The sequence below is a fragment of the Caretta caretta genome, chromosome 24, assembly GCF_965140235.1.
Source record: "Caretta caretta isolate rCarCar2 chromosome 24, rCarCar1.hap1, whole genome shotgun sequence".
NCBI lineage: Eukaryota > Metazoa > Chordata > Testudines > Cheloniidae > Caretta > Caretta caretta.
In genome coordinates, this window is record NC_134229.1 from 5,472,766 (window position 1) to 5,490,170 (window position 17,405).

At 51.3% G+C, this 17,405-nt stretch overlaps 2 protein-coding genes across 6 annotated transcripts in view; both read left to right on the top strand.

Annotated features, from left to right (window-relative positions):
* Window positions 1-5,916, top strand: part of LMNA (lamin A/C) — a 57,134-nt gene extending 51,218 nt beyond the window's left edge. Inside the window, exon 12 of the mRNA XM_048828931.2 lies at window positions 3,890-5,916. Coding sequence (XP_048684888.1) covers window positions 3,890-3,916 — 27 coding nt within the window. The 3' untranslated portion in view covers window positions 3,917-5,916. The remainder of the gene's footprint in view (window positions 1-3,889) is intronic.
* Window positions 5,917-6,402: 486 nt separating this feature from the next.
* The window catches only part of SEMA4A (semaphorin 4A), a 53,099-nt gene continuing 42,096 nt past the window's right edge, over window positions 6,403-17,405 (top strand). The window contains exon 1 of one of the 5 annotated variants that reach the window (XM_048828292.2): window positions 6,403-10,446. The gene's annotated coding sequence lies outside the window, so the exon portion shown is untranslated. Of the gene's footprint in view, window positions 10,447-11,347; window positions 11,490-14,810; window positions 14,959-17,405 lie in introns of those variants that run through there. The other 4 variants (XM_048828291.2, XM_048828289.2, XM_048828287.2 and 1 more) reach the window with 4 other exon arrangements.

Sequence of the window (17,405 nt, forward strand, 5' to 3'; positions counted from 1 at the left end):
CTTGAAGTGTGGGGCCCAAAACTGGACACAGTACTCCAGATGAGGCCTCACCAATGTCGAATAGAGGGGAACGATCACGTCCCTCGATCTCCTCGCTATGCCCCTACTTATACATCCCAAAATGCCATTGGCCTTCTTGGCAACAAGGGCACACTGCTGACTCATATCCAGCTTCTCGTCCACTGTCACCCCTAGGTCCTTTTCCGCAGAACTGCTGCCTAGCCATTCGGTCCCTAGTCTGTAGCTGTGCATTGGGTTCTTCCGTCCTAAGTGCAGGACCCTGCACTTATCCTTATTGAACCTCATCAGATTTCTTTTGGCCCAGTCCTCCAATTTGTCTAGGTCCTTCTGTATCCTATCCCTCCCCTCCAGCGTATCTACCACTCCTCCCAGTTTAGTATCATCCGCAAATTTGCTGAGAGTGCAATCCACACCATCCTCCAGATCATTTATGAAGATATTGAACAAAACCGGCCCCAGGACCGACCCTTGGGGCACTCCATTTGATACCGGCTGCCAACTAGACATGGAGCCATTGATCACTACCCGTTGAGCCCGACAATCTAGCCAATCTAGGTTTGCTGGCTGTGTGTGCGCAATGCTGGTGAATGTGGAAGGATCCTGCACCCCCACTCATCAGAGAGAGCCTTACAGCCCTCCAGGCAGAAGCTGCAGTATTTGGGTCTGCAACAGAAAACTTGTCAAATCCAGAGAAATATTCCCCAGAGCAAGGAGCCCTGGCTAATGAGGCTACATCCAAATCACCAGCTCCCTTTAGGGGCCCCAAATCAGGTCTACACCCCCTGCAGCAGAGCCCAAACTGTAGCCATCCAGGTCAGCGCTACCTCCGAATGGGCCCGTCTGTCCATAACCAGACTGTCCAGGGTCCTTCAGAATATGGGAGTTCTGAGCCGTCTGCTTCCGAGGGACCTCCCCTTACATGAGGGGCCCATGACGCACCTTAACTGTGGGAATCGCCAGTGGTCCATCGAAACCAGCGGCCTTGTCTCCTAGGGTGACCAGTGGCTTCCGAGGAAAGTACAAGAGACCCCTCCCTCCCCCCATGGAATTGCCTGGCTATGGGAGATGTTTCTTCCTTACCCAGGCAGCCAGTGACTGGCTCATGCCTTGAAGCATGATGGTTTGTACCTTGTACAAGGATGACGATGTTAATTATACCTAGAACATTCAAGATAAGGACCCTATTCGTAGGGTTAAGACCCTAGTTCCCCACCACTCTTGATTCTGGCTTGTCCCCTAGGCTGTTTTACTGGCTAGTCAGGTGGCCAGTGGCTCAGATCTCCAGGGCTGCCTGCTAGCCGGGCTGGCAAGTTAAAAGCCTCCCAACCCCCTGAGCCAGCCACTGAGGATCCCACTGGCAGCATCGCCACCACGAAGCCAGTAGCCGGGAGTTGTGGCTCCTAGTTTCACATTATCTGGGACTCCGAAGCAGGGGGGCAAAACCTGCACCAAGGACTCAACTGGCTTGGCTCAACTGAGTGAGAAACCCAGCTGCCGGCTCCTGGGAGGAACCCTGAACCCTCCCCCTCAGTCATCGTTCTAACAGAGGGATCTTTATACCCGCTTCCATCTCCCGTTTCGGTTCCTTTCCTGGCTCTTTCCCTCTCTCGCCATCTCCTGGCAGCTGCTGCTGCTTCCCTTCTGACCCTCAGCTGCCCACATCTTCGCACACCCCTCCTGGCAGCCTTCTCTTGACTAAACCCATGGCCCCCTCCAGGCTGCCTTCAGCTGAACGTCTCTGATGGAAGGTGCTTCTCTTAGGGCAAGTGGTTAGGTCCTCCCCGCCTCTGAAATGTACATAGAAATGCATCTGTGTCCCCTCCCCGTCTCAGTCGGAATCCAGGCACCAGGCTTCCATCCTTAGTGCTAAGAACAAAAAAATCAGTGGCTTAAGCAGGGAACGGGGAACTCATGGGTCCTGTCCCCTGCTCTGTCCATGTCTCCCTGCATGACCGTGGCAAGTCCCTTAGCTGCTCTGTGCCTGAGTGTCCCAGCTGTGCAGTCGGTTCAATAGCTCTGCCATGCCTCTCTGTGAAGTCCCTTGACCTCCATGGATGACATCTGCTTCAGAAGTGTTGTCATAGAACCATAGAATATCAGGGTTGGAAGGGACCTCAGGAGGTCATCTAGTCCAACCCCCTGCTCAAAGCAGGACCAATCCCCAATTTTTGCCCCAGATCCCTAAATGGCCCCCTCAAGGGTTGAACTCTTGTGTTTGTACTATGTTGCTGCTTATGCTCTAACGGTGGAGTACAGTGGAGCCCCGGTTGTCCAGCTCTCCGTGTTAACCAACAGCCAGCGCTCGCAGGTCCAGAAGCAGGTGACCTCTCCTGTGACGGCCTCACACTTACAAAATGTGGGCTATCTGGAGAATGGGTATTATCCTACCTCACCCCAGTCCCCATTAGATCGTATAAATGAGGTTCTGCTGTATTTATAATATTCTAGTGCTAATGAATTCTACTTCTACTAATGCTCTAATTGAGTATTTATAATACTCCAAAACTAAATGTGAGGACTTAGTATCTGAGTATTGTAATACTCCACCTTTATAGATCATTAGTAGTAACATTTTAATAGTTAATTAAATTAATACTGTTCTAATCAGTATTATTATTCTAATATACTACCACTAATTCTCAAACTATTTAATGTTCTAGAGACTCCATCTATAGAATGGGGAGAATGATTTTTATATGATCATCGAGCACTTTGAGATATGGATGAAAGGCACTCATTATTATTTGTATTACTGTACACTTGCTCATGGACCAGGACCCCAGGGTATTCTGTGCTGTACAAATTCAAAACGAAAAGATTATTCCCTGCCCTAAAGGGTCACAATCTTAAAATATGAGCTGAGTATTTTAACCGATTTAAAACTTTTATTAAAGCTAATGTTAAAAGAATTGTGTGTGTACATCTGGGTATAGTGCTTAGATTATTCACAAATACAAAGTTTGTTTTTAAAGTCATAAGGTACATATAGTGCATAATCAGCAATAACGCAAATGTAGGTGAATGAATTTAAGAATACAGTTTAGATATTTAGCATCTATGCATTCGGGTACATTACTCATGAAAAACGTTATACAGAGAGTTGGTGGCGGAAAGCAAAATATATCCGTGAGTGAAGATTCCTAGAATATCAGGGTTGGAAGGGACCTCAGGAGGTCACCTAGTCCAACCCCCTGCTCAAAGCAGGATCAATCCCCAGTTTTTGCCCCAGATCCCTAAATGGCCCCCTCAAGGATTGAACTCACAACCCTGGGTTTAGCAGGCCAATGCTCAAACCACTGAGCTGTTCCTCCCCCCAAATACCAGTGTGTTGCTCAGTAATTGAGAATTTTGGATAGGGTGTCCATTTAGAGAAAAAAACAGTCCATCAGGAAAGCATTTGAGTTACTTTCCCAACTGCGCTTCTTATCCGCACCCCAGCTCATCCCTCCTGGTAATGCCGATGTCCGGTGATGTGTTCTTCTGGGCATACTTATGGGATCATTCCAATACTGCTATGAGAGACATGCTGAGTTCCTGAGCTAGGGATGGATTTGAAAAGCAAAGTCCACTTACCCGTAAAAGTTAGATCCCTGATTTGTTCCTTGAAATCTGGCTCGTGGAAGGTTCCAACTGTCGAGCATTTTGTCACTGTCCAGAAGCGGAAGCAGGTATTCCTCCAGCCAGACCAATGAAATCTATGAGAGGAGTCACTTGTTAAGTCAGAACTCATGGAACTACTGGGGCCAGGGACCTGCAGCATGTAGTAATTCGTACTTAGCAATAGACTTTCTTGATGACTACTGCTGTTCCCCTTTAACTGAAGCAAACAGACGTTAACAATTATTTATTTTCTCTTTTCTCCCACCAGGGTCCTCAAAACTGCAGCATCATGTAACCAGCAGAGGGTGCTCTCCTTGCTGACAACCTGCCATATCATGCTATTCCCCCCACCCCCGCCCAAGGCTAGAGAACCATTTCCCCCCCCTTTTTAAAACAAAGGAGGGTTTTTTTGTGTTTTTTCTACAGCAGAAATTTTATATATAGATATATATATAAAAATGCTAAAAGATGCTTTGATTTTTTTTTAAGAAAAAGTCTATTTCTATAAAACAAAAAAAGCTTTTTCAGCTTCTAAATTTTTTTAAAAACTAAAACCAAAGAGGTGAAAGAATTGTGGCTACCAAAAAAAAAGAGAAGGGAAGAAAAAAGAAAGATTGTCGTTTAATAGCTTTCTAGATGTATTTTTTGGCCAAAGCTTCTTATGTAAGACTAGCTGCTGTAAAGCCACCAGAGCTGAAATGCTGACCGCTGTTTCCCAGGGGCCGCGTTGCTCTCAGAACCATGCACTTAGACCCGATGACAAAGCTCACTTGAAGTCAGTGGGCCTCACGCTGATGTCCGTGAGCTTTGGTTCAGGCCCAGAATCCTTTAGGAGGAGGAATCATCAGGCCTGTTTCTCATATACGCTAAGGCCCTTTTACGTCACTCTTTACAGTGGGAAGGGGCCTTCCAGTGGATGGAACTGTAACTTACGAGCACTGCGGGGAAAAAAGACCTTGGTACATTTCACCCAGTGGGCCTGATTCTCACTGACAGCTCTGTGTCAGCTTCACATTCTGTTTAATCGCATGGGGGCATTATTTTAAGCGCTCTCCTTTTGTCCCATTTCCTCTGCTTAACTGCTGTTCCCCGACCAGCTGCTGCACTGCTATAGCCATGGGAGATGCTGATGAGTTTAATTTTCGTACTGTACTGCTGTTATTCAATTACACTTCTTTTTCTTCTAAAGGCAGCCAAGTCGTGCCTTAAAGGGTGATACTGATTGGGTGAGCTTAATCAGAAAGGGAGATGATAGAGGAACGAGGAGCCCGGTTTAGAGAGCTTGATAGCCCAGGATCCAGTTCAGAGACCAAGGGCAGAGCGATCAGGGAGACGGAAAGAGAGACAGTTTCGGAATGTGCTTGTTCTAAGCGTGGGACCAGATATCGACGCCAGCCCTGACCAGAGCAACCTTTAAGGTTTCCAAGAGGCTGAGCAAAGCAGGTTGGGTTGTGGGGTTTATTCTCAGTTAACGTGAGCCAGATCCTCAGCTGGTGTGAAGCCTGCCTACCCCCGTTGCCTTACCGGAACTCACTGTCACCAACTGAGGCTAGGCTGTGTGTGATCACGGTTGCACTAGATGCTTCTTCTCCACCGCAGGTATGATCCTGCGCCACACCCCACCCCTTCTGCTGACTTCAGTTGGAGTTTGGGGGGGCACACTGGGGGGCAGGGTCAGACCCCAAGTCCACTAAGGAATTGGGGGCTCACATGGTTTGCAGGAGGACAGGTCTCCTCTCCACTCTGTATTACACTAACTGATTTGTTTTGGAGGCCTGTCTGAGCCCGGGATGGATCAAGACGGCTCAACAAGATCCATCCAGTCCATTTGTCCTGTTGTGCTCAGTGGCTTTTGTTTTCCTGCGTGACACTGTCTGAGCCCACCGCATGCCCCTCCTCCACCATAGCTGGGTGGGGGAGCCCAGGGCAGCTCAGAGCAGAGCAGCGTAGAGTTGTCCAGTCAATGTTGTGTTGGAAAAGTGTTGCCTTTTAAAATCCAACACTAAAATAAAACCACCGCAATCCCCGTATCTATTGATCTTATTGTCGTGGAGCCGCTACCACTGGCCAAGGCTTGTACCCACTACAGCGCCCGTCCTCTGCCCCGCCACCTCCCTTCAGCGTCACCCACCTTGAGCCACTCTGCTGGGTGCCGATCTCTGTTCCGCAGGGGACGTCCCGGCTTTGTCACTGTTAAGGTTTGGTTGCTGTAGGTGGATCTGGCAAGGCCTTGTACTGTTAATTGGAAATGTTGCAATATTTCTGTTTTCCAAAATCAATACACCAGAGAACCTACCCAGCCTGTGTCCTCTCATTATTTCAGCTGCCGTTTGTAATGCAAGGGGCACCTCTGACATCACCCCATGAAGTGGGGAGGAGGGGGATAGTGGGATAGCGCACTGGTTGCCATAGTTCAATGCAACTGCACTGGTATTCTCCTTCCCTGTGGTCCAGCCGGGTCACCCACTCTGGGCTCCAGGCTCCTCGGCTATCGCCTGTTTCGGGTGGAGACCAATGTTCCCCCTAATTTTTTACATCCATATGTGAAATGAATTTTGTTATGTGCACCAATATGGAGGTGATGTGTGGTGAGGGTAGGGCCAAGGAGGGTTCGGAGTGTGGGAGGGGGCTCCGGGCTGGGCAGAGGGTTGGGGTGCGGGGGGTGGGGTGAGGGCTCTAGGGTGGGGCTGGGGGTGAGGAGTTTGGGGTGCGGGAGGGGGCTCAGGGCTAGGGCAGAGTGTAGGGGTGTGAGGGCGCCGGGGGAGAGGCGCCTCTCCCTGGCCGCGGCAGCTCCAGGGCAGGGGCCAGGAGAGAGGTGCCTCTCCCCACCTGTGCAGCCCTTGATATCCTGCCACGCGGCTTAGAGGGAACTTAGGTGGAGACCCACGTGTGTCTCCCTCCTGACCAGGGTATTTCCAGGCTACGCTGATTACACCGAGTTTCTCAGCAAGTCTGACTCTAGTTAATCTATCCCCTCGAGTGACAGAAGCTAGGTCAACAGAAGAATTCTTCACTGACGTACCAGTGTCTACACTGGGTTTAGGTTGGCTTTTAACTACATCTCTCAGGGGTGTGAAGGTTGACCTAACTTTTAGGTGTAGACCAGGTTTCAGGACCCTCCCACAAACTCCACTTCTCAAAAGCTGAAGACTTCTTTCTCTCTTCCAGGATTGGTTGGCAGGGGCATCCCCCAAACAGTCTAAAACAATTAGCATCTTAAACAGCCAAGCTTTAGATATGGGCAACAGCCTGCAGCTTATTAGCAGCTTATGTTTTTTAAGAAAGGCCTTGGCTGCGGGCAGGTTGGCAGCACTGTGGCTGGGGAAGGAAATGCGGGGACGTGCCTTCCCTGGCGGCAGCCCTGCAAATCCGCCTGTCACTGGTGCTCAGTGCTTCCCCCTGGGGCTGCCGCCCGGCAAAGCTACTATACAGGGACCGTGCAGGAGCTAAGGGGCTGCAGGTTGGGAGGGGTGGCTGTGGGCAGGGCAGTAGCGGGGAGCAGGGCCTGCAGCCTGGAAGTTGGAGCAGAACGATACCTCTCCTTGCACCCTCCAGGCTGCGCCCTGCCGAGTGTTAACTAAAAAACAGATTTTGGGGACCCCCCCCAGAATACCTCACCTACTAACCAGTCTGTTTTTCCTAAAGTATGGGTTTCCAGGGTGGCTATGGAAATACCTGGGGCTTGCCAGGGGCTCCCCAGAACAGCTCGGATGTGTTACCCCCAGAAGACACGGATACAGCCTTCCGATAAATGATTGACACCGGCAGTCTTCTTTCCAAAACAAAGACACCTTTTTCTGGTGCAAACACCAACCCCTAATACAACAATAATCTATCCCCCTACCCCACAGATCCCTGGTTCCAAGTTCAAGAGCATCCCAAACCACAATAACCATACAGCTAAAATGATTCCAAGCGGCTGTGCCTTCTCACAGGTGGCCAGTCTGTCACAAGACACTGACAGCAGTTCGTAACTGTACTTTGTCTTCCATACATAAATTCCTTTTACAATCAACACACAGAACCTACATCTTCATTAACCCAGGCATACGCAATTACGCACGAACACTTAGACTGACTCTACTATAACTGTAACTGAGAGGCTTACTCTGCTGGCAGGACTCCCTCTGTTGCTGCTCGTTACAGTTGCTGCGGGTGCTGCTGTTTCTCCGACAGCTCCTCTCCCAGGGATTGTCCAACCCCCCTCCCATGCGTACCCTCCACAAACTCCTCAGCTATCTGCTCTCTCTCCAGCTGTCTTCGCCTTAGGTCCCTGCATCTCCCTCCTTGACTATCAGCTGCCCGCTGACACCCTGCCCTTTCTACTGCCCTGTCAGAACTTTCTAATCACTTCTGCTACTGTCCAATGAAGTGAGCTGTAGCTCACGAAAGCTTATGCGCAAATAAATGGGTTAGTCTCTAAGGGGCCACAAGCCCTCCTGTTCTTTTTGTGGATACAGACTAACACGGCTGCTGAAACCTGTCCTGCAACCGTTATTTACCCCACGGTGTTGTGATCTGTCAGTCGTTGTTTACCACTTTCTTTTTCCCACCAACTTGACTTTTGGTATGTGACCTTTAGCCTACGTTTAATGGGGTTACCAGAGCTTATCAGTGGAGTGACTCTTCTTATATCAAATGGAAACTAGGGACACAAAAATGGAGTCTGGGGAATTTCTCTGCTATCACCGGGGACTATACACAGGGAAGGAAGAGCTGGGATGTGCTGAGCCCCAATCCCCGGAGAGTACAGGGGTAGGTATGGTGCAGCCCCACAGACCCCCCCCCATGCCCCATAGAAAGCCCTGGCACCCAGGCTGCAGCCCCCTCCCCACTGCCACCCTGCCCAAAGCCAGGTATGCAAGGCTGCAGCCAGGGAAGGCACATTTCAGTGCCTCCTTCCCCAGTTGTTGTCTTGCAAACCTGCCTTCCACTTGTTGCCAGACAATAGCAACTTCTTGCTGGAAGCCAAGGGGCTGCCAATAAGCAAAATCTACTGTATTATACGTGACTATGATAGCAAGCCCTGGAGACTGCCGTGCTAAGGGGACACTTCTCCCTGTGACATGTGTAGCACACATCTTTGTCTTTCCACTGGCACGCTCTCCTTTGACAGCTTCTCGGTGTTAGGATCTGAAAGCCAAAATCAGCATGCACCCTAGGCAGAGCAAAAAAACATCCAGCAGATGATAGACTCCTGGCAGAAAACTGTTTCCTTGGGACATGGCCGTCTGGTGCCAAGAGGCTGGAATTTGCACCCTCAATGTACTGCTAATAAAACACCAGCTACAACTCTGACATTAGACCCACAGACTTTAAGGCCAGAAAGGACCATGGTGATCATCTAGTCTGGCCTCCTGCCCATCGCAGGCCACCGAGCCTCGCCCACCCTCTCCTGTAACAGACCCTGTAATGTTGAGCTTCCTGTTTACAATAAATTCCTGCAGGCTTTTTCCTCCAATTTTCAATTTAATGAATCTTTTTTTCAATCTGATACTGACTCTGCCTGCACTCATCCTGCCTGAGTCTGACTCCGTACGTCACATTCTGCTTTGTCTAGCCTGATTCATTGGGGCTGGGTCTTTTTAAACACTTTGGGGGGAAATCTTGAGATTTTTTTTTCCCCGTTAATCTCTCTGTAAAGTGTCCTAGCATGCAGGCACTTAATTACTCACGTAAAGTCCTACCGAAAGCAGGGCTAGGCTATGAACCCTTCTCTTCCGGACCATGAGCTGATTTCTCAGGCCCAGCTCCTTGGAGATATTCAGGCAGGGTTAGGGTTATCCGATGCAGTGAGCTGTAGCTCACGAAAGCTTATGCTCAAATAAATGTGTTAGTCTCTAAGGTGCCACAAGTCCTCCTGTTCTTTTTGCGGATACAGACTAACACGGCTGCTCCTCTGAAACCAGTTAAGAAGAAATTTCCTCTGTGGGCAGATTATCCCGTAACTGTCCAGTAGGGGGAGTTCTTTCACTTTCCTCTGACACAAGGATTACTGGGATCCTAGAATCACAGGGTTAGCAGGGACTGCAAGAGATTGCGGAGACTAGCCTGGGATGGATTCCTCCGTTTCCGTCCCATTTTCAGCCAGAGAAATGATCCTGAACTTCATTTACAGCTTCCTCTGAGTAAAGGACTTGACTAATTTTTACTAGTACTGGTTTTTTTTCACCTCTGCCTTGGTACCATGAGCTTAAACTGCAAAGCCGGCAGAGGGAGCAAATTCCTAGCTGGTACATTTTAGAAAAAGATTTTACAGTAACTTGAGCAAACTCCCAAGATTACAAACAAATCCCGGGTTTCACACGGAACTGGGCCTTTTCAGGTTGTTAGCCATTTCAAAAGTCGGACGAGGCAGCATTCTGGATTGGGCGCAAAATGAAAAATTTCAAAACTATGAGCAAATCGAAATATTGGCAAACAAATTTCATGGGGGGGCGGGTTGACTGAAACATTTCATTTCAACCAAATTGAAACATTTTGTTTCGGTTTTAAAACTTTTGGGGATATTGTTAAGGAAATTACAGGAAACTTGGATGCAAAAGGATGTTTCAAAACAACAACAGAAAGAAACATTTTGTTCTGTTGCGTGACTGCAGCATGAAACAAAACTTGGAGAGTGAGCTGCCTGGGATAAGTAGACTCCTACCCCGATGGAAACCTGGCTGAGGGCGAGAAGTAGGCGATGCTGCCAGCATGGGCTTGCTTTGCTTTTCCAATCTATCCTAAGGGACCCTCCACACTGTATTCCGGTTCTGGCTTATTCTGCAAAGGCTGCGCTGTGTCCCTGCAAAACATCGGCTGCGTGTATGCCTCCCAAGAGAGGTAAGTTTCCAGCAGGAGGTTCATGCATTTTTCGGCGCCACCGTGAGAAACAGGAAAGCTAAAGCCAGAGACCCAGTCTCGGAGGAGTCAGCGGGGCCCCTTGCAAAAAGTGGAGGCCTAAGGACCTAGCACTGAAGAGATAAATTGCCAGAGAGACTGTATAAAGGTCAGAGGTCTAGCATGTCTTGTGGATCCATGACACCCCCTATGCAAGGGTCCCCCACCCCTATGCCAGGGGCCTCTGCAGTGACATTGGAATCTAATAGCAGTAAGACTGGAAAGAACCAGTCTAGACCAAGCTGGGGGAGTTAGGCCTCTTGACCACAGGGAGAAGCCGGCTTTGTCTCGCTCTGTTTGTTTCCAGTGTGTTATTGTTCCGGATTCTAAGAATAAAAGTAGCATCCCATTGCAGCCCTCCAGCAAGAGTATTTGATATTTGTATCTACTGTCGCCGGGTGTGTGGGTTTGCTGTAAACATGCGTTAAGTAGCAGGTTAGACCTGCTTTGCACCAGTGCACGGGACAGTGCAGGGTGCTGGACGACGGAGCAACAGATCCATGGGTTTGTCTGGTTTTTGTATACAGCAGGTCCAAAGAGGGGAGATGAGTCCAGAGGTGTCTCATGGCCTCACTCTGGGCCCCTGGTCAGAGGCTCCGTCAATCTTGGCCGGGACTCTGAGGTCGGAGACTGGATCGCTTGAGGCCGGAATGGCTCACAGCAGCAAGTCTAAGCCCTTGAGTGTTTCTTGCGCTGGGAAGTTGCGAAAGTGTTTGGTTCTTTTAGCAGCCCGGGTTTGACGTACCAGGCGGTGCTCTGCTGGCAGCTGCTCGCCAGCTAATGCAGCGGCACTAACGAGGCTGGGGTGGAATGGGGGAGAGCCGGGCAAGAAGCAGCCTTAAAACCCTTTAGGGATCTGCTTGGCTAGGCACAGTGCTGGGAAGCTGCTGTGCAAACGGGTCCTGGGGCTACCCTTGTACAGCGAGCTGCCGGAGCGGTCATGAAGGGAGGGCGCCAAAGGAAAGCAGGGCCTGCACCACAGCAGTGTAAGTTACAAACAACGTTCCCTGCAGCTTTCCAAAGCATGAGGCCGGGGGGAGCCGGTTGCGGTCACACTCCAGGATTTTTTGCGTTTCTGACTTTTTGCGGTCAGATTTACAGATGTTGCATGAATGACTAAGGAGGGAGTGGGGAAAAAGGGACTTCTGTTTCATGGGTAGCTCTGTGGATGTCTCAGTGCGCAGAGGAGAAGATCAGATGTCCGGCTGCTTGGATTTTGTTACCCGCCCTGCCTCAGCGGCCTCAGCCACGTTATCTTCAGTTCTCTGTGCCGGAGTTGCAAAGAATAGTACTTGGCGTTCACGGAGCTGCTCATCCTCCCTAGAGCCTAATGTGGTCGGGGTCAGTATCGTTCTCCCTGTCTGGCAGATGGGGAAACTGAGGCACAGAGACAGGCGGCAACTTGCCCGAGGTGGTCCAGGGATGATAGGAATCTTTATCCTCCTTTGTAAAAAGGCTGCGAGATCACCAGAGGGAAGAAGGATGCTTGGGCTAAGGCAACATAGTGTGATCCAGGAGCCCCTGCCTCTGCTACCGACCCCTTGCATGTCCCGGGACAAGACACCACTTCTGGTCTTGTTTCCTCTCAGTGCAATGGGGGTGACAATTCTGATGATACAGAGTGCTGGGAGGAGAAATCCATCAATGCCTGAGGGGCGCTGAGACATATAGTGAATGGGGGCCCTGGAAGTACGTAGATGACATGATATCATCATCATCCAAGCAGCAAGATAGAAAGCCCTGCTCAGGCTTTGGCTTCTCTTGCTGGATCCCCAAAATGGGTCCTTTAATTCCAGTGGCAGCCAGGGAAGATCTTCATAGCTGTTAAACCCGCCTGCACATTGGGTCGCCCCAGGAGCTCTCCCTGGCTATGAGAATCGCCCTCAAAAAAGGGAACCCAACCAGGATGAAATCCTGGTTCTATTAAAATCAATGGGAGTTTTGGCTTCAGTGGGGTCAGGATTTGACCCCAGGACTTTTAAAGTAACAATAAAGGATGGTCTAGTGGCTAGGGTGTTGCACTGGGACTTAGGACACCTGGGTTCCATTCCTAGCTCTGCCACAGATTCCCTGGGTGACCCTGATTTCAATGGGAGTCAGGTGCCTAAATACCTTTGGAGGCTCTGGGCCTGTATCTAGCTTGGCCCTTAGATCCACAACTGCAAACTGGGGGTTCTGTTTCCGCTGTGAGGTGTTGAGGGCCCGGTGTGGATACACGTGTATATCTGAAAAGAATTCTTCACCCTGTGTATTACTCACAATGTCTGGGACGACTAACACCGAAAGCTGAGTTTAAGCCTTGTTGACTCTTCACTATTGAAAGCTGTTGGTGTATTTTTAGTAATTTCCCTCCAGCCATCTAGTCCGGTCAGTTTCACTAGGCTGATCAATTTCATTTCCTGATTCTCCTTCCTTAACACATCCAAGTAGGGGATTGGGACTCCAGCCCGCCACCTGAATGTTGGGTGATTTTCAAAGGAGTCTAAACCCTTGCCTCTGTTACAGTGCCGTGTTTGCCGCTATAGTTGTTCTAGTAAGCATAGCTCCCAGTGGAAACGCAGCTTATGCCAGCGGAGGAGTTCTTTTGCCGGGAGAGCTTCTATCAGTTCCCCAGATGGAACAAGCTTGGGCTTTCTCTGGTGTGGCTGGGTCCATCAGGGGAGTGATTTTTGTCACACGAGCAAGGCTGCCAAAACTATTTATGTTGAGAGCAGGCCCATGGCGGTGAAGTGCTGAATTCTGGGAGCTGGGCAACTAATTCCCTTAAACCCACGAAACAAACCAAGCGTGTTTCCTCTGAAACGCTCCCATTCCTGCGGGAGCCCTGGGCAGCAGGAATTTCGGCCGCCTTTGAGAGGGGCTGATAAGATACCATAGGCGTTGAGTTGCTCAGCTGAGTTTCCGCTGAAGTCAATGGGATTTCCCCTCCCCACCCCCCCACCCCCGTTAACTTCAGCAGGGCAAGGATTGGACCCAAGCTACCTCTTGTGCAAGTGCCAGGGGTAAGATACCAGGGCTTTATCTCAAATATGCCAGTGCGTACAGGGCGACGGGGTGCTTGGAGATTACAAGTGGGTCTAAATAAAGCGGATTAGCAGACTTCAGTCACGCCGGGCATTTACTGTTCAGCAGTGGCCCCTGACCACAAGCTAACAGCGCCAGAGTCTGAAGCTGCCCTGAGTTTTAAGCCAAAGTTACAGGCATCTGAGTTGGGGGAGAATTGGTAAACAGCAATTTCTTTCCCCTGCCCCATGTTTGCCAGAATCATTCAATTGACAGGTTGTATAGTGAGCCAGCTACATGTGGAAGAGAGAGAGAAAGAGAGAGACTGCCTGCCTTCTGTTGGATGGAATTAGAACTGTTTGACTGTGTGTCATAAGCCTTATACTGCTACTAGCTAGTGAGGATTCTACTTTAGCTCACATGCAAAAAGCCTGGGTTTTGGAGCTGGAGGATTTGAGTTTTAGACTGGCTGCTGCCGCTATAAAAACCACAGTGACTGGCCTGGTAACCTCTACAATTTGGCTGAGGTGTCTGGCCCCGCCTCACTTTAACCACTAGTCAATCCTGCCTTCCAGCGGTGAGATGAGAACCCAGGAGTCCTGACTCCCAGTGCCCACCACACTCCAGCTCTAACTGCTAGTCACAGCCTTTTGTTTCCCAGAGTTAAGAACAGAACTCAGGAGTCCTGCACCTGATTGGATTTTGCAGATACTCCTGATTGCGCCTTAACAAACTTACACAAGTACCCTTTCCTCACCCCCGCAGCGTTACAAAGCTGCTCATTGAGGCTTGCTTTGCCCTCGCATTACTCTGAAAGGGGTCAGTACATAGGGTCACTCCAACAGCACACTCGACTGCTTGGCAAGTTAACTGCAGGGCAGCTGCCTCACTTAACATTTCACTGCCCTGCATGAAAGCTCCCATGCCCACTGGCTAATCAGTTGGCCCGGCAGCCCCTCAGCGGTCACATGCCCCCTTCAACCAGGACCTGACTCCAGATCCAAACCACCCTGGAGCTGGCATCTGGATCTGGATCTGCACTTGCAGGCCTGCTGCTCCCTCCACAGATGGGGCAGGTCATGAACCTGGCTCCGAACACCCTCCCAGCCCCCAGGAATGTGGGAAATGCAGCCCCAGAGCCCAGCTTTCTGACTTGAATTCACTGTGAATCCAAACCCATGTGAGCTGCAGCTGTTGAGTTATATGCACGTTGCAGTTCAGCTTTTCTAGGGAGATCAGCAGCCAAAAGACGTGGCTGGGTAAGGGTTTTTCAAACAAGGGCTGAGAGAGGAGGCGGTTCTCCACAGCTGGTTCAGTGGCTCCTTTCTCTGACTGCCCAGCGTGGGAACGAGCTCCGGGCAGAGAAAAGCTGCAGGAGAAAGGCTGAGTTGTGAGGTCTACCAGGCGACTGGGAGTCAGGACTCCTGGGGCCTCGTCCCTGCTCTGTGTAAGGTTTGTTTGGTAGCGGTCGGATCGCGGGAGCCAGTCTGGGAGTCGGGACTCCAGGGTTCCCTTCAAGACGACAGGACAGAGTGGGGTCTAGTGGCTGGAGCGGGGGACTGGGAGTCAGGACTCCTGGGTTCTATGCCTAGCTCTGGGGGGCGGGGGGGCGTGTGTTCCACTGCTTGGCGCAAGGGACTGGGAATCAGGACTATTGGGTTCAGTTCAAGGCATCAGGAGAGAGTGTGGTGTAGGGGTTAGAGTGAGGAATGGGGGTGGGTGCAGGACTCCTGGGTTCTCTCCCCAGCCCTGGGCGTGGGCTGCGTTCAGTGGTTGAGGCAGGGCGCCAGGAGTCAGTACCTTCGCTTCAATGGGCTTTGGATCAGGTCTGAGTTCTCCCTGCTGTTTGGTGTCCACGGGCGGCTTTAGAAGCTTTGCAAACAAGGCCGAGCACGGACTGGGCAGGCATGAGGCACAAGCTCCTTAGTGCAGGAGATCAAGGTAGGTTAAGCCCCACAGCACCGTGGGAACCAGCCTTTCTGTCTCCTCCAGCCTGTAAAAGGACCCTCACTGTGTGAGATCAGCCCTGGTGGGAGGAGGAGCAAACCTCTAACTCCCACAGAACAAAGCAGGGGCCTGGGAGCCGGGACTCCTGGGTTCTACTCTCAGCTCTGGGATAGGATGGGGTTTCTTGTGATTAGAGCAGGGGTGAGTGGGAGCCAGGACTGCTGGGTTCAATTCAAGCCTTCAGGAGACCGTGTGGTCTAGTGGTTAGAGTGAGGGATTTGGTGTTGGGGGGGCAGGGGCAGGACTCCTGGGTTCTCTCCCCAGTTCTGTAACTTCTGGTTGGAGCAGGAGAGTGGCAATCAGGCTGGATTCATGCGTGCTAGCTCTGGCTGTGTGTGACCTTGAGCAAGGAACATCCCCTCCCTGTACCTCAGTTTCCCTATCTATGGAATGGGGCTAAATCACAGCGGTGCCATAGGGCTCAGTTAAGGTTTGTAAAGTGCAGTGGGCTCCATGGTGAGTGGAGGCTCGAGACGGGCAAATCTATGCAGAATAAATCTATGCAGAATAACGGGCTTTCAGTAGGGCCCATTTCACAGCCAGGGCTTCCCTGGGAGCAGGACACGTGATGGCAGCAGCTGGAGCTCAGGGGGTTAGTGCAAGGTGGCTAGTCCCCTGGCCGGACCTTCAGCCCGCCCCACCACTTTCAGATGCTATGGGTCTCTTTCCCCCTTAGCTTGTGCTTCGCATTATGGGTGGCCCTGGAGAAAAACCACCCAGTTCTCTGCTGCCTGGAGCCTCGCACAGTCATTTGCACCTGAAACGCTACCGACGCCGCAAGGTGGGAATTTGACACCCGCTGGCGTGTGGGCCTGTGCGAGCCGCCGGCCGATGGGGAATCGGGGCCGCTGTGCCTCCTCTCAGTGCAGGAGGCATTGCATTGCCTTTCAGGGCCAGCCCCGCCTCTGTTGGGCCTGCAGCCCCTGGGGACGATCCAGCTCGGGCTGGAGCTCTTTCTCCGGGCAGCTGGGACGTTCTCCGGCCTCTCCAGCCTCCTGCCCCTCTCTGAATCTCTGGCAGGAGGCCCCTTGTACTCTGCCTCTGTTCTTGGGCAGCAGCCAAGTATCCTTGGTTTCCTCCCCTACAAGTCCACAGCTGCCAGCAAAGGCAACTTGAGGAAGGGAAGAACTTTCAGGACCCTTCAGCAGCCGGGTCTCAATCCCAAACAGCCTGGGAGCGGCAGTTTTGAAGGAGGCAGTGTTGCCTAAAGGGTAGGGTGCTGACCTGGCACTCTACAGACCTGGGTTCCATTCCCAGCTCTGCCACTGACCTGCCGTCACGTTGCCTCGCTGTGCCTCAGTTTCCCATCCGTAAAAGCGGGGACAGCGATAGTGACTCACCTTCATGAAGTGCTCTGAGAGCCAGGGCTGAAAAGAGCTGAGCTTGAAATGCAACTCTGGTAATGATCACAGCTGTGCGGGGTCCTTGCGAGGGGGATTTCACCTGTCTCCTTCTAGATCAGCACCCCAGGAGGGGAGTAGGAATGGATGATACTTGCAAGGCCCAATTCCAGTTTTAGAGCCCCCACCCCTTCCCCAGCATGCAAATCTGTTCTGCTCCCATCTGCATAGATGCTGCCCCAGCGTGTGGTTTCTCGGTCACAGGAGACGTTTGCACAAGGAGCTCCCTGTGGCCGGAGGGTGTTGCTTCTTGTCACGCTGACGGTGAGCCCCTGGCCTCGAGGAAGGACAGTGAAAAAGCCGCAACCATGCAGCGACTGTGCAGCCGACCTGCCCTTGTTCGCTGAGCAGCAGCTGCGCTGTGCAGGGAGGCAGCCGTCATGCAGCAAGCAGCCCCGTGCAAAACACTGGTGCACCACGTAGCTGTTGTGCAAAAGCTGCCGTGTGCACCGTGCAGAAAGCAACGTGCTTGCAGTAGCCGCTTGTGCCTCA